Genomic DNA, 15,934 nt, shown 5'->3' with positions numbered 1-15,934 from the left:
TTGGCTTATCATTCAAGACCCATCTCACCACCTAGCCAAGCATTTCGGACTCCCCGAGGGTGGTGTGAATTATTCCATTTTGGGGGTTCCCGTGGGGTTTTCTTCAGAGTTTGATAACAGTAATTAACAAGCTATAAATGTTTACATCTCCCCGTCTCCCAACAGACTTCAGTATCCCTAGCGCTTTGCATGCTGCTGGCACCTATAAGCAGCATTCTCTCATTATTTTTATGAAATCAATGATAATTGGACGTGAGGGAAAAGGAAAGATCAAAAATAAATTTTTGAGCTTGATTTTTGGGGGGAAAGAGTGCGCATAGACAGAAATGAGGACATGGGAACCATCCGGTCTGGGGATAAGACAAAGGAGGTCTGCTTTGGACTAAATCCTAGAGCGGAAAGTTGCCAGTGATTATTGTGGCAGAATTTTTACTTCAAATCAAATGTCATCCAGCTCACGGGACACAGTTAGCCACAGCAGGAAAGATACTGTTGTACATTTCGCTTTCATATGGAGGAAAGAACCGAAATTTGAATAAGCCAAGTCAGATACACTCTAACATAATTTTTCCTGATTAACAGTCCTTTTTCAGTGTTTTCAAGAGTAAAATTGAACTAGCACAACAAGTGATGGTACATGGCATTTATCTTTTCTTTCTTTTTATTTTTTGGTCCAGAACCTCATACCATGACCCTATACTGGGAAACAAGTATGCAGCTAACAGGAAAAGCACTGGACAGCTCAATCTAAGCACAAGCCCCATTAATAGTAGCAGTTACTTGGGATACAACAGCAATGCAAGAAGTAACTCTCTGAGACTAAGTTTCATCGGTGACCGAAGAGGTGACCGACGGCGGAGTAACACACTGGATATAATGGATGGACGAATAAACCATAGCAATAGTTTAGCAAGGACTAGAAGCCTCTCCTCTCTGAGAGAGAAGGGAATGTATGACGTGCAGTCCACTACTGAGCCTACCAACTTGATGGCCACCATATTTTGGATAGCAGCATCATTACTAGAATCTGATTATGAGTACGAGTACCTCCTAGCACTCAGGCTTCTGAACAAACTGCTTATCCACTTGCCTTTGGATAAATCGGAGAGTCGAGAGAAGATCGAAAATGTACAAAGCAAATTGAAATGGAATAACTTTCCAGGCCTTCAGCAGCTCTTCCTTAAGGGTTTTACCTCAGTCTCTACACAAGAGATGACCATGAACCTCCTCAGTAAACTCATCGCTGTCTCCAAACTCACGCTGGTGGATCCTTCCCAGCTGTCAGGTGATGTTAATAGAATTGCACCAGCTCTCTGCTTTTGAATGGAGTGAAGTGTAGACTAATGTGTTTTGAAGTCTACTAATTTCCGCTTTTCCACACAGAGTCACGGGTTGATTTGTTTGCTTGTTTGTTTGAGTACATGAGATAGCTTCAGTTCCTTGGTAAAAGCAAAAAAAAAAAAAAAAAAAAAAGATTGTAGAAGGTCAGGTGTTTCAAGAAATAAAAAGAAAAAAAGAAAATGGTTTCCGTGAACCATGAAGAAAATACCTTTGGTTTTTAAAGTGATGTGCAATAAAATTGGTTATTGTTTGCTTTTTTTTTTTTGATAGGCTTTCCTCTTAACATCCTTTGCTTATTGCCTCACTTAATCCAGCATTTTGACAGCCCAACTCAGTTTTGCAAAGAAACAGCTAGTCGAATAGCAAAGGTAAGCAAATGTTATGCTGACAGATAACGCTAAAGGGAAATTTTTCTGGAGTTTATCTTAAAGGGGGGAATCTCTTAAGTCTTTCTACTGTCACTTCCTCTGTGAATTTCACGTCTAAATTTTTATTCTTTTCATGCATCTCAAGGCTTTTACAGTACTGATGTAAGCTACCACTCTTCAAATCACAGTGAATAAAATTATTTGTTTAGCGTATTGCTCCTCTGAGTCGAGTCTTTATCCGCTCCATTTCCCTACTTTATCTTCTACCTCTCTGTCAGTCTCCAGTTCATTCATTTGTTTTACCAGATACTTGCTGAGCACTGGGTTGGGTGCCAGAAATGCAGTGATAATCAAAGGAGACAGAATACTTGCCCCTGTGGGTCTTAGAGTAGGGGTGCAAGCAAGTAAGTAGACAGTCCCCTAGTGTCTGATAAGTGTGCAATGAAAGGACAGGTCTCCAGGGGCACAGAGAGCAAAAGTCTGCCTAGACAATGAAGGCTGAATAGGATAAATCAAAATAAGATCCCTGGATGAGAAACAAGGAGCAGGGTGATGTTAGGTTTCTAGGCAGGAGAAATTGCATGTGCAAAGGCCCTGAGAAGAAGAGGGAATAATACACTCTGTGACTCCAAAAGTTCTCTCTCCCCTTACTTTTGCCCTTTTCCTTTTAACATTCTCTTCACCTCTCTTTGTTGGCTTCATTCTGTTCCTTATTTTCTTTCCTTCGAAGGTTTCTGAAACAGGAACGTACCGATTTTTAAATCATCCGTTACCATTTGTTTGAAAGTGTTAGAGCTCTTAATCATAATTTTAAAGAAGAGTAGGACTTTTATGAACTTTTTAATAATTTCAAGAACAATAAAGAACCTTGCCGTCTGCTTAAACTTAATTCTTAATTTTCTTTCTTCTTCCTTTTTTTTTTCTGTCAATTATTGAGTCTTGGAAGAAGGGCTTTACAGACTGAAAATATAAACAGTCATGAGAAGGCATTCTCTAAATTTACAAGCTTGTATGTACAATAGGAAATCAGCTGAGGTGGGGGAGATAAGTGAATAAAAGCAGAAAGAAGATAACCTAGCTTAAGCCGGGGGAGAAAAATCAGAGAAATTTGCAACAAAAGGGAATAAGCAAGTGAAATTCTCTGAACGAGCTTTTTTATATAAGCAAATCTTTAAATAGTAGCACAACAGTAGATGGAAAAGGCAAGCATGCAGAAAGCCAAAGAGAGCACCCGGCCTCTCCTGGGCCCAGATCCTAGCACGGGCAAGTGCAAAGTCATTTCTGAGCTGCCCTGGCCCCATGAATCCCGTTAACAGCCACACACACAGAATCCTTTTTGTTAATTTGAGAGATACTCGTTAATAAATGACAAGGTAATATTTAATAAAGTATGCTGTTGAATCCCTCTCTGATTAAATTGCTAAATTAATAAATTAGATATGGAGAGATCTTTAACATAACTGTTTGAAAAGCATGCATTTAAAAAGAGCCTCTGTCTTTGGCTCAGGTCATGATCCCAGGGTCCTGGGATCTAGCCCCACACCTGGCTCTCTGCTCAGCAGGGAGCCTGCTTCCCCCACCCCCCTCTCTCTGCCTGCCTCTCTGCCTACTTGTGATCTCTGTTAAATAAATAAATAAATAAAGATCCTTTTGATAAATAAATAAATAAGTAGAAGAGCCATTACTGTAGTTAGTGGAAACGTATCTTAATTTTGAAAATGATTGCCTAATAAAGCCCAACAACATGTATTTGCATTAATGAGGTCTGAAAGTGATACAAAATAATTAAAATATTGTTTACTTTAATATTCTAATGACCTGTCATTAAAAGAATGTCGTAAACAAGTTCTTTTTTTTTTTTTTTTTTTTTTTTTTGGTGAGAGATAAGAAAGATTTGGGATTTCAAAACATAAAAAGCACCAGTCCTTTAATGAGGGAAGTAGGAGCATTTAGAATGGCAGGGGATGCTGTTGGAGACCCTCCTTCCGAATGCTGGCCCAAGCCAGCAGCCCAGTCTGGGCTGACCCAAAGGCTGTGGAAGCACGGGAAACTCCCAGATACCTTTCTGTTTTTAAGAAACCAAACACAGCTTTCTATGAGTCATAAATTGTTTTTAAGTCTGTTTTCTTCCTGTTGAGTGGGACACAAAGAGCCCCTCTCTCTGCTTTCAGCAACCTGCAGGATATGAATTAAATTGATTCCTTAATTATCCTCTCACTTAAAACTGTTGAAAATCATTTTCTGCCATTATGTGCTTCCTCATTATGCAAATATCCCTGGTTCTGTTTGTGCCCGTGGAGAGCACAGAACTTCAAAGTGAGGCAACACTTAGGACAAATATTGTCCTTTTAAGCTATTCATTATAGTAAAAATAGTATGCTAAAAATGTTTGCTTATAAGACATACTCTTTTGGGGTCATACTTTAACCCAGTCATTCAAAAATTCCAAAATTAAATCTAAGCCGTTGTCTTTACAATTACACAGCATCTATTCCTAACAATTTCTTCCTCTTCAACAACAGGTTTTTTTAAAAAATCATGCTTTAAAAAAAATATTTTTTAAGGACAGAAGAGTTCTTTAAGAATGATTTATTTTTCAGAAAAGAATGCTTTAATATTTTAAAGAACTTACTTTAAAATAGTAAGATGATTCTTTAAAAGATAATAAGTTGTAAAATTTTAAAATTATGTGATTTTTAAAAATAGTATGATTATTGGATTTTGAAATACAAATTTTTTTTTTCTGCCTACCCCGTCTGTCTTATGGGTAAAAGGGTAATGCATGAAACTAGCTTCTTTTAACAATCTTATAAAATAACTTCTAAGATACTGCTAGGAGTCCACAGTCTCTCATGCCTTCCTGTTTCAGGCCTATCCAGTGATAACATCCACATGATGAGTCTGAGTAATAGTTACGTTCATCTGAAAGTTGAAAAGTACATATATTTTAAAAGGTAATATTCTGCAGTTGACCTTGAACAACACAGTGGTTGGGGCACCAACCCCCTGCACTGCTGAAAATTGCAAAAGACTTTTTACTCTCCCCAAAAGTAATTGCTAATGTCCTGTTGACTGTAAACCCTACTGATAATGTAAACAGGTCATTTAACACTTATTTTGTATACTACCTGTATCATATACTATATTCTTACAATAAAGTAAACTAGAGCACAGCAAATGTTACTACAAAATTCATAAGAGAAAATACCTGTACAGTCCTATCCTGTATTTATCAAAAAGAATCTGCATATAAGTGGACCCGCACCCCCTCTGCCCCGCCATTGTTCAGGGGTCAAGGGTACTTGATTGAGGTTCTGTAATACTGGATCAGACAAACTCTAGGAAGTCCGCACATTTTGAAATGGCCTTAACTTACTGGCCAAGGACCTTAAGAGTTTGTGGAGGTTTCCAGAAGAGCGAATCTGGGCTCCGTCCTGTAGGTTCTCATGCACGGGGTCCTGCAGGATGGCCTGGAGAGGCAGAACTCAGGGTTTTATCAGAGCCCCAGGAAGTCCTTTGAATAGGTCACGCATGTGAGTGCCTCTGCAGTTGACTGTCCTACTCAGAGAAGCAGGAGAGCTTGACACAAAAGCGTTCCTGCTCTGGCTCAGTGTCTCTGAACCCCGTGGAGCCTGCCTGTTGCGTTAATGTACGCTGAACCAACCACGTAAGGATTTTACAAAACAAAACTCTTTACAAGACAGCTGCTAATGATATGTACCATTTCCAAAACCATGTATGGGTTTTGCCAGAGGCTGCTTTACAAAGCATCAGACTGACGAAAACAGAAGTCCTACTATTTAACCCCCATGGGAGTTTCTCGACATCATAATCATCTTTCCATATTACCCATTAAGTTACTCTCTCAAGAATGCCTCTTGCTATTTTTCTCTCTTTTCTACTGTATTAAAATAAAATGTACTAAAGCTTAAACATCTACCTCTAAATTATTGAATAAACACGTTTAGTATAAAATAAAGTTTGAACTTTGAATTGGCTTTCTTTTAAGTGAGTGAAATTTTTTCCTTTGTTTTTTTAGGTGTGTGCAGAAGAAAAATGCCCAGCGCTTGTCAACCTCGCTCACATGATGAGCTTGTACAGTGCGCACACCTATTCTAGGGACTGTTCCAACTGGATCAATGTCGTATGTAGATATCTGCATGACTCCTTCTCAGATACTACGTTCAATCTTGTGACTTACCTTGCAGAGGTAAATTTACCAAAAGGAAAAAAAAAGTCCTTTTTAACTCTTCTGTGGGAAAATTTTCAAGTAGACTTAGTTCTAGAAGCAGTACTGATACTAACGAATCTTGAAATTGTCTTTGAAAGTGAATATAGATAACAACCTTTTTAAAAGGAAAATACTGGTAGTTCCTTTTCAAGTAGAAAGAAAGTATAAAGTGTACTGTCAAGTATAAGGGTTTTGTTTTTTTTTTTTTCATTTTCAGTGTGTATTTTCTCACTCACTGTCCTTAGGTGACATAAAACTCAAAAAAATGTACATTTCACCTTTATTTCAAATTAAAAATGGGTTTTCAGTGGTCTTGATCCCAGAGAATGGTTATAATTTTTGCTTCTAAAAAAATTAGTTCTTGACTTTGAAATCCCATTCTAGAATAATACAGCATGCAAAGGCTTTTTCTCCTGGCTAAGTTCTTATTTTAATGATACTTTTGCTTTCTGTTCTAAAATATGATTTGGGTGGCTAAAGATGGAATTATAAAAACACTAGCCCTACAACAACATAGAAAGTAAATATTTATTTGTTGAGGAACTAACTTCATACCTAAAAAAGTAAATTATTGTTAGATATCCACAAAGAATCTCAAAGAGTCCTAGTTACTAAAAATGCTTGCCCACTTATAATAAAGTGATACCTTCCTTTTTAAAACTTGATCTCTAGGGTGCCTGGGTGGCTCAGTGGGTTAAGCCTCTGCCTTCAGCTCAGGTCATGATCTCAGGGTCCTGGGATCGAGTCCCAAATCAGGCTCTCTGCTCAGCGGGGAGCCTGCTTCCCCCTCTCTCTCTGCCTGCCTCTCTGCCTACTTGTGATCTCTGTCAAATAAACAAATAAAATCTTAAAAAAAAACAAAACAAAACAAAAAAACTTGACCTCTAAAAATTAAATGTAAAACACTGTATCAGCTTAAAAGAAATTATTCCTAACTCAGTAAACATTTTAAATATTTGCTCATAATACCGTTAAGCCTAGCTGTGTCACGGATGTTGACTTTAATAGCATGCCTTAGGACTGGTGTGCATTTTAAAGGTGTTGCTTTTGATAGGTTTGCTACCATCAACCTTAGATTTAGGAGAGATTACGATGGGGCAGGGGCACCGGGCTGGCTCAGTCAAGGAAGCATGCAACTCCTGATCTCGGGGCTGTGAGTTCAAGCCCCGCATTGGGGGGTGTAGAGAGTACTTTTTAAAAAGAAAAATTCTTAAACAACAAAACAGAGAGCTGACAATGGGAACTATCTGTGTAGCAGCTTCTTAACCTGAATAAATGCAAGTCTCTAGCTAGGTTTATCTTATACCTACGCCTTTAGGACAAGAGCCAACATAAAACCAAGGCTAACTTCTACAGCCTGTTCCTTCATTGGCTTTGAAGTCAAGCTCCTTAGATCAGCTTCACATTGGTATCGCCATCAAGCTCACCACTAAGGTAGCCCTAGTTCTCCCATCCTGGGGTCATGGAGTCTGGAACTGGGACAGGACAGCCTGTGTGTACCACATTTGTAACTGGTTTTCACTCTGTAGAGAGAATGCTTTGCCCCAGATGTTACCCTCAGTAATGTAAGTTATCCTTGTTTTATTATCATTATTAATTTGGAAATTATTACTGACAACAGTACTGAAACCAGTTACGTAAACAATATGAAGTTTAGATAGTATGACTGCTATTTCTTCTTTTTTAAGATTTTATTTATTTGAGAGAGAGCATGAGCGGGGGTGAGTCGTGAAGGGCAGAGGTAGAAGGAGAAGCTGACTCCCCAGCAGAGCAGGGAGCCCAACATGGGGCTCGATCCCAAGACCCTGAATTCATGACCTGAGCCGAAGGCAGACACTTAACCACCTGAGCCACCCAGGAATCACATGATTATTATTTTTTTAAAAGTCTTATGGACATTGAGGAAGGTGTGTGCTATGGTGAGTGCTGTGAAGTGTGTAAACCTGGTGATTCACATACCTATACCCCTGGGGCTAATAATATATTATATGTTAATTTAAAAATTAATAATTAAAAAAAATCATGGTTAATCAGAGGTTAAGAAACTTGTCCAAGATCACATAGCTGATAGGTGCCTGGTATGAATGGTTTGGGGGTAGGTATTCTTTGGTGATTGTGGTATAATGATTTTTTTCTTAACCTAGAATAAATGGTGGTCAACTTAAATTAGTTAAGGAAATGAAAAAAAAACTGAGGTTAAAATGAAAAGGAATTATTGATCCTTTCTCAACCAAGGACAAGTATTTCTCATCTAACCATAAAATCATGGATTAAATCTATTATGTTTTCAACATCATAAATATAAATATTGAATTTCCTTAACCTAATGAAAGTATCCTTTTTAATACTATTTTAGCTGTTAGAAAAAGGACTGTCCAGCATGCAGCAGTCGTTACTACAGATCATCTATAGTCTTTTGAGTCACATTGACCTCTCTGCTGCCCCAGTCAAGCAGTTTAATCTGGAAATCATAAAGATTATTGGCAAATACGTACAGGTGAGTGAACACAACATTTATGTATAGAATCATTCATTGCAAAACCATTTATAATCATAAAAAAACCCTTTAAAGGTCCCAGAGTAGAGAAGTAGGTTAGTCCGGAAGTCATGTTTCCAGGAATATTTACAACATGGAAAAGATGTTCTTAATGTAAGTGACAACAAGCAAAATCTGAATGGTAGGGTTGGCATGACTCCTAATTTTGCTGAGTCATTGTATCTGTGGATGTACATTTCAGTAATGACTGGAAAGAATGTACACAGGTGGCAGCTCTCGTCACCTCTGGACAGGACACGTGTGACTCTTTTGGGCTTTCCTGCTACTCACGAGGTTCTACATAGTTAACGAATGCTACTTTCAGAAACAGAAGAGCTCTTCATAGAGTCTGTGTTTTAGACTTGCTTTGTGTGTCTGATACAGGGAGCCCAGATATATAGAATGTGGAAAATCAAACTTGGTTTCATGTAAATGATGACAAGTCAATCTGGTCTGTGCTGAATTTCACCTTTGAATTACCTGTTAAGAAGGGCCTTGCTGAGCAGATAAGTATTGTGGATACAACTTATCAAAGAGAAAAACTCTCTTAAGAGTCTAAAAAAATTAATATTTTGTTTCTACTCCAGTTATATTGCATTCACTAAAGTAAAACTTAAAAATGGAAATAACTTGGCTAGCAATGAGTTTTGTTGTAGCCCATATCTGAAAGTAATAAAACTGTGTTGGTTTCCATTATTCTATTAGGTAATCCAAATTCTTTTTATATTCCCCTGATGGTCAGTGAATGCAAATATTCAAAAAGCATAAGATTTCTTTGTGACCCTGTTTATCTTCTCTATCTTCTTTCTCAGTGAATAATGTTTCACCAAATAACAACCGAATAACAATTACATGTTTTTTTCTAAAGAACATTTCTCTTTTCTTCTTAAGGTGTCGAGAAGTTAACTCATCAGATATTTGCTGGGTCTCCCACAGAGACACATACCACATTGAACTACTAATTTATAAAGTGTAGATGCATTTTTTTTATGTTCAGAACCACAGGTTCACTTGTCCACTGGGCAAGCGAGAGATCATAAGAGGGCATAGATTTCTGACTAAGTGAATGGCATATTACCCATCCAAAAGGAACAGCACAACTTAGCTTTCCCTAATGGCTGCCATGTTGGAGGACAGATCCAGTGTGGCGAGAACACATAACTTTTGTAGAGAAGCTGGAAATGTGGGTTTTTCTCTAAAATCTCCTAATTTCGAAATGTTGACCCAAATTTCTTAAATTTTATGTGAACCCAAGTCATATTTAGCTGATGGGCCATCACAGTTAGTGACTTCTGCTTTATTCAAACATAAAATATTTCACAGAATGGAACTCCTCCTGATAATCTTTTTATATTTGAAGCACAACTGCCAGGATAATTTATAGAAACACCCCTGACGAAGTTTTAACTTTTTACAGTATCCAGAGCTTCTAGTTATTTCTGTCAGAAAAAAATGTCATAACTTTGTTAAATATAAACTACATGTTTGTTTGTTTTTACAGTGACATACGTGCTTAAAATGTCACAATATCTATGTGGACATTTTTATAATTATTAAATATTTTGTGCTTTAGGCGTTCTCATAGTAAGATGTTATTAGAGAAATTGGATGACTCAGTTCTGCCAAAGACATTTCACTTGCTGTTGATTATTGTTTTAGTGACATTTTCACCTCAGAATGGTCAACTGTGACAGTATGTAGAGCACAGGTTGAGGTGTAATTTTGTGACCATAAGTCAGAAAAAAAAAAGCAGTTTTTTAATGTGTATGCTTTTCAGTAGATGGCAAAAAAAAAAAATACTATAAATTCTTTATCAGAAATTGATTCTTCTTTGGGCGCCTGAGTGGCTCAGTTGGTAAAGCGTCCAAATCTGAGAGCAAGCCCCGTGTGGGACTCTGCTGGGTGTGGAGCCTGCTCAAGAGTCTCTCTTCTCTCTCTCTCTCTCTGGGTGTGGGGGAGAGGGGTCCCCACCCCCACTTGCACATGCACAGTCTTGCTGGGGAGAAAAAAAAAAGAGAGAGAAAAAGAAAAAGAAATTGTTTCTTCTTCTTCTCTACAAGTATCTGTTATGGTCATGTAAATCATTTTTAAATTATGTTGGTAGAAAGACTATACTTTCAGGGATCATTTCTATAGTTTGTTAAATTATGTTGGTAGAAATACACAAAACTAAAAGCAGAAAAATAACTCAAAGACCTTAATAACTCCAATAACTGGGCCTTTTTATCTCCCCAGTGGCCAATCAGAAGACGACACAGCCACAAATGTAGGGGAAAAACTCACCCTATACAACTCAGTAACCCCTGAGAACATCACTTTAGCTGTAACGACCAATCAAAATTAGAAATCATATCGATCCTACCATTCAGATTTGGGCTTGGGCCGTCAAGAAAAATCTAAATTTTTTTAGTTTTATTAAAATATTTTTATGCCTGAAAAAGAAAATATGCATTAAAAGTGTCTCCAAGACCTTAAATATTTTAAGTTTGGAGTCTTAAAGCCATAACTTAATGCATCTCGAAAGTTCATATATATACAACCCCTTTGTTTACCACTATGGTGAGATTACTACATAGACTTTCTAAATTAATATTTACAAGTGCAAGGTATTCTGAGTTGATAGCATTATGTATATGATGTCTCATGAATCCGACAATAGAAAATAATTTCCTTACCTGTTGTAACTCAGATCCTCTGTTAAAGGACCTTAAAGTGAAAATGAATGATTTATAAAAAGTTTTTGTAAAAACAGTATTCTCATTGCTTACAGTGTCCACTTAATTTTTGTTCATAGTTAAATATGTATTTGTAACTTTTATATGCCTATTATTTTTTTAAACCAGAGTCCTTACTGGAAGGAAGCCCTTAACATATTAAAACTGGTGGTGTCTCGCTCTGCAAGTCTTGTTGTACCCAATGATATACCCAAGACCTATGGAGGAGATCTAGGTTCTCCTGAAATTTCCTTCACCAAGATTTTTAATAATGTCTCTAAGGAGTTGCCTGGGAAAACCTTAGATTTTCATTTTGATATCTCTGAGGTAAGGTGCTCTATTAGAAATGTTCGTTGGTTCATTTATTCACCCATGCAATAGTAGGAAACAACAGTGCTGTGGAAATGGGGTGGTAGTGGGGAAAAGCCCTGTCATTAGGGGCGGCCTACAAACTCTTGGGGAAATGGGTGAGTAAACATTGTGAGAAGTGCTTTGGTTGGAAGTCAGAAGTACTGTAGGAAGATACAGCATGTACCTCTAACCTGATCTGCGTGTTGAAGCACGAAGTAAGCCTTGACAGGCATATAGGGGAGTTTGGGGAGGGAAGGTTAATGCAAGAAAGAGCAGCATGTATGAATAAAGCCTTGTACGTGTGAGAAAGCATGGTGTTCTGGAAATTTCGGAGCAGACTGTAGAGAACGGAGGTGTAGAGTAGGATGGACGGTGAAGCCGAAAGCACAGGAAGGGGCGAGATCATAAGGACCTTGCAAGCATCATAACAAGATGGTTTTATCTTGAAGCAGTGGAAGCTTTTAAAAAAATTTGTAACTGGAGTGGAAATAGTGGGATTTGCATTTTGGGAAATTCACTCTGGCAACAGAATGGAAAAATAGACGAGAGGGGAGGAGAGGGAAGTCAATCAGGAATCTGTTAGAGTAATTAAAAAATAATGTTGGAATGTCTCTAGGCAATTGCCAAGGAAATGAAGAGGGTCGGGATGGGTTTCAGAAAGCCTAAGGAAGTCCTACATGGGGTTTCCTGGGAAGGAGAGAGGAGGTGTACTAAGTAAGGAAGAGGCATCCAGGACAGTCGCTTTGCCAGCAAGGTGAGTGTTGGTGCCATTCAGAGAGAGTGAGAAGGCAGAGAACAGATCTTGCCGGAATGGGAGGAGGGTGATGAGGTCAGTCTTGGCTAAACCAACTCTGACACTAAGACACATAAGCTGCCTAGTAGGCAATTAGATTTTAAGATCTGAAGTTTTGGAAGAAAACTTGGATGGAAGTAATCATGTAGGATCTTCAGTGACCGTTAAAACTGTGAAAGGAAAAACAGAACTAAAATAAACTACGACCCAAGAAGCCCAATACTTTAAAGAGTGACGCAGGGCCCAGTGCAGAAGGGAACCTGGGCCCTTTATTATGTCACATATTTAACACAAATCTCACATAAAAAATTTTGACCCTGGTTGGGAACCCCTAATTTTTTTTTCCCAGCACCAGAACCCATTCTTATTGGCTTTGGAGCCATGAAAATCATCTTTTAGAAGCCAAAGAAGGAACTTTCAAGAAGGACGTTACTGAACAAGCATTGTAAGGAAGTTGAGAGTGATTAAAAAAAGAAAGAAAGAAAGATCCAGGGGCACCTGGGTGGCTCAGTTTTTAAGTGTCTGCCTTCCACTTGGTTCATGGTCCCTGGGTCCTGGGATCAAGCCCTGCATTGGGCTCCCTGTTCTGCGGGAGCCTGTTTCTTCCTCTCCCACTCCCTCTTCTTGTGTTCCCTCTTTTGCTGTGTCTCTGTGTCTCTCTCTGTCAAATGGATAAATAAAATCTTAAAAAAAAAAAAAAAGGAAGATCTGATTGGTTTTATATCAGTCAGGATCACATAGATTAAAAAAATTATTTTGCTATTTAGCCTTGGTATTAGAATTTATCCCAGGCTTATGGATTATGTTTTTTTAGATAGAAAGAAACTATGTTTGTTGCTAATTTTTTAGTTAAAATCAGAATTCTAGCATAGGGCATGATAGAGAAACCGGGCTTTCCTGTTCCTAATTATCTTGTCTAAAGCAGTGGTAAGAATTCTCAAAACACTTGATATGCCTCATTTCAATTTGTTTCCTCGAGAATTCCCAAGTACCTGCTCTGCGTAGGCAGAGGGGATATAGTGGGGGAGCAGAGATGAATCACTCAAGGTCTACAGGGCTCACACGTAAGACAGCAGTGGAAACAAGGCCCCAACAGCAAGGAGATGTCCACATGTAATTACCCGGATGTGTGGTATCAGGGAAGGCCTCCTTGGAAGTCTGGCGTCCCCATTAAAAGATGATCACGGGTTTGGTTGGTTGGTGAATATTGCATACAAAGGGTGCAGCATGTGCCAAAATGGAGGTCCATGAGAATGTGGTGTGTTTGGAAAACAGCAGCAAGTTAGTTGTGCTGGAGTGTGAGCTTCAGGCGGGTGTGGTAGCAGTTGACGTCCGGGAGATAAGCAGGAACCACATCATAAAGGGACTTGGTTGATACACAGATGAGCTTGAATGTTATTTTCAAATATAAATTCAAGACACTTCACAAAGCCAGAATAAATATAAATGAGTTTTGGATAATCACAGAATTTTTACTGATACAAATTTGGAAATGTTATATATCAGATTTGGAGTAAGAAGCTACATAGATATCTTCCTCTTTGGAGTTGTTACTTAACTTGAATATTGACAGAAGTACATTACTGAAGCACATACAGCAATATGAACGGAAAAAACACCAAAATGTTAATAGACGTTAAATCTAAGTGATAAGATTACGGGTGTTTTTTTTTTTTAATCATCTTAATATTTTCTGAGGTTTCAAAGAGGATGTATTTTATAACCCTGAGGAGACATGAGGAGGTGGTGGTTTTTTTAAAAAGCAGATCTCTATTTAAAATAGGAATAAGCTCTCTGTAGTCTTCTCAGAGAGTCATTTTCAATAAAGCGCTGTCTCCAGATTTAAAAAAAAAAAAAAAGAAGAAGACATCATGGGCAGCCCCTGGTTGGCTCTTTCAGACAAGCGTGCAACTCCTGATCTTGGGGCTGTGTTTGAGCCCCACGTTGGCTATAGAGATGACTTAAATAAACTTTTAAAAATAAATTAAAAAAAAGACATCACTACCTTTGATTTTTGTAACATCTACTTCATGCTAAGTAATCTTTCACCTTTTGTTGTTTTGGGTTGTTTGTAAAAAAATAAATAAATAAATGTCCTTATAGATACAGTATTAATCCTTTCATGTTAGAATATCTGAGTCAGACACCACCATTTTTGTTTCTGTGCAGACACCAATCATTGGAAATAAATATGGCGACCAACATAGCGCAGCTGGGAGAAACGGGAAACCGAAGGTCATTGCTGTTACTAGGAGTACTTCCTCCACTTCTTCTGGTTCTAATTCTAATGCCTTGGTTCCTGTTAGTTGGAAAAGGCCACAGTTATCACAGGTACATTAAAAAAAAAAAAAACCATCAAAAGCAAAAATTTATAGAAGAATCAATTTTGTTATATGTATGAAAGCTCGAGAATTTGCCTTGATCCGTAATCCTAACATTCTGAATTTTTTTTCCCCTTAGCGAAGAACAAGAGAAAAGCTAATGAATGTGCTTTCTCTCTGTGGTCCGGAATCTGGCCTTCCAAAGAATCCATCAGTGAGTAACCATGACTGCACACGTAAGAGTTTTAAAAATCCTGTTGTTCCGTGAAGAAATGGAAATGCCTCCATCTCCTTGCTTGCCTCTTCTTGCTTCCCTTACTTTATGGTATTAACTAAGAATGAACGAGAGATTACTGGTCTCTGTGGCACTGGGCAGTTATGGTCATTAAGTATTCAGTCAGTTAAACGTTAACATGAAAACCAGATTACAGCTCGGAGTTCATTGACAGAGGAGACCTGTGGTGGCTTCTCAGGCACCAGTCCTCAGACACAGAGTGACGAAGCTGACAGGTGGCTTTTGTTTTTGTTTTTGTTTTTGGCCGGGGCTCAGGTTGTATTTTCTTCTAATGAGGATTTGGAAGTCGGTGACCAGCAGACCAGCCTAATTTCTACAACAGAAGACATGATCCAGGAGGAAGAGGTAGCCGCGGAAGATAACAGCAGTGAACAGCAGTTTGGCGTTTTTAAGGATTTTGACTTTTTAGATGTTGAATTGGAAGATGCAGAGGTAAGGATGTGGGCTCTCCATTATCATATTTATAGTTTACAGTTGCAAGTTTATGAGAATTGAGGATTTGACCATAGGATCTTTACTAGTTAAGGTAAAGAAGGTACAAATCCAGTTAAATGGGTGACGGGTGTTAACGGCACTTGCGATGAGTACCAGCCGTTGTAGGCAAGTGACGAATCACTAAGTTCTACTCCTGAAACTAATATTACACTATATGTTAACTAACTGGAATTTAAATAAAACTTGAAACTATATACACATATATATATGTCCATAAATTTTTTTTAAAAAAAGAAGAAGGTAAAAATCTAAATTGGGAACAAACATGATTAGTTTGATTAGTCAGTAACAGTAGTCTGAAACAACAGAGGAAAGAGGAAATCTAATTTTTAATTTTTTCCCCAGAAAATAAAAAGTGAAAAATGGGTTTCTTCCAAATTAGGTCTTTAATTTAGGGCATGCTTAGACTTAAATGTTCCACATGAGCCAAACAAGTTAAGATGCAGCAAAATGATTTTTAAAAAAAAGTATTAAAATTTATCAAACACC

The 15,934-nt window shown here is 38.0% G+C and overlaps 1 protein-coding gene across 4 annotated transcripts in view; it reads left to right on the top strand.

Annotated features, from left to right (window-relative positions):
* The window catches only part of FRYL (FRY like transcription coactivator), a 221,575-nt gene that overhangs the window by 174,694 nt on the left and 30,947 nt on the right, over window positions 1-15,934 (top strand). For all 4 annotated transcript variants that reach the window (XM_059383630.1, XM_059383621.1, XM_059383604.1 and 1 more), the window contains 8 exons: window positions 678-1,285; window positions 1,612-1,709; window positions 5,749-5,919; window positions 8,297-8,437; window positions 11,320-11,517; window positions 14,504-14,665; window positions 14,795-14,869; window positions 15,206-15,382. In XM_059383630.1, coding sequence (XP_059239613.1) covers window positions 678-1,285; window positions 1,612-1,709; window positions 5,749-5,919; window positions 8,297-8,437; window positions 11,320-11,517; window positions 14,504-14,665; window positions 14,795-14,869; window positions 15,206-15,382 — 1,630 coding nt within the window. The remainder of the gene's footprint in view (window positions 1-677; window positions 1,286-1,611; window positions 1,710-5,748; window positions 5,920-8,296; window positions 8,438-11,319; window positions 11,518-14,503; window positions 14,666-14,794; window positions 14,870-15,205; window positions 15,383-15,934) is intronic.

Source organism: Mustela nigripes, chromosome 1 (genome assembly GCF_022355385.1).
Source record: "Mustela nigripes isolate SB6536 chromosome 1, MUSNIG.SB6536, whole genome shotgun sequence".
Taxonomy (NCBI): Eukaryota; Metazoa; Chordata; class Mammalia; order Carnivora; family Mustelidae; genus Mustela; species Mustela nigripes.
Note: the sequence above shows the minus strand (reverse complement) of the source record. Positions and strands in the feature narration are given on the sequence as shown.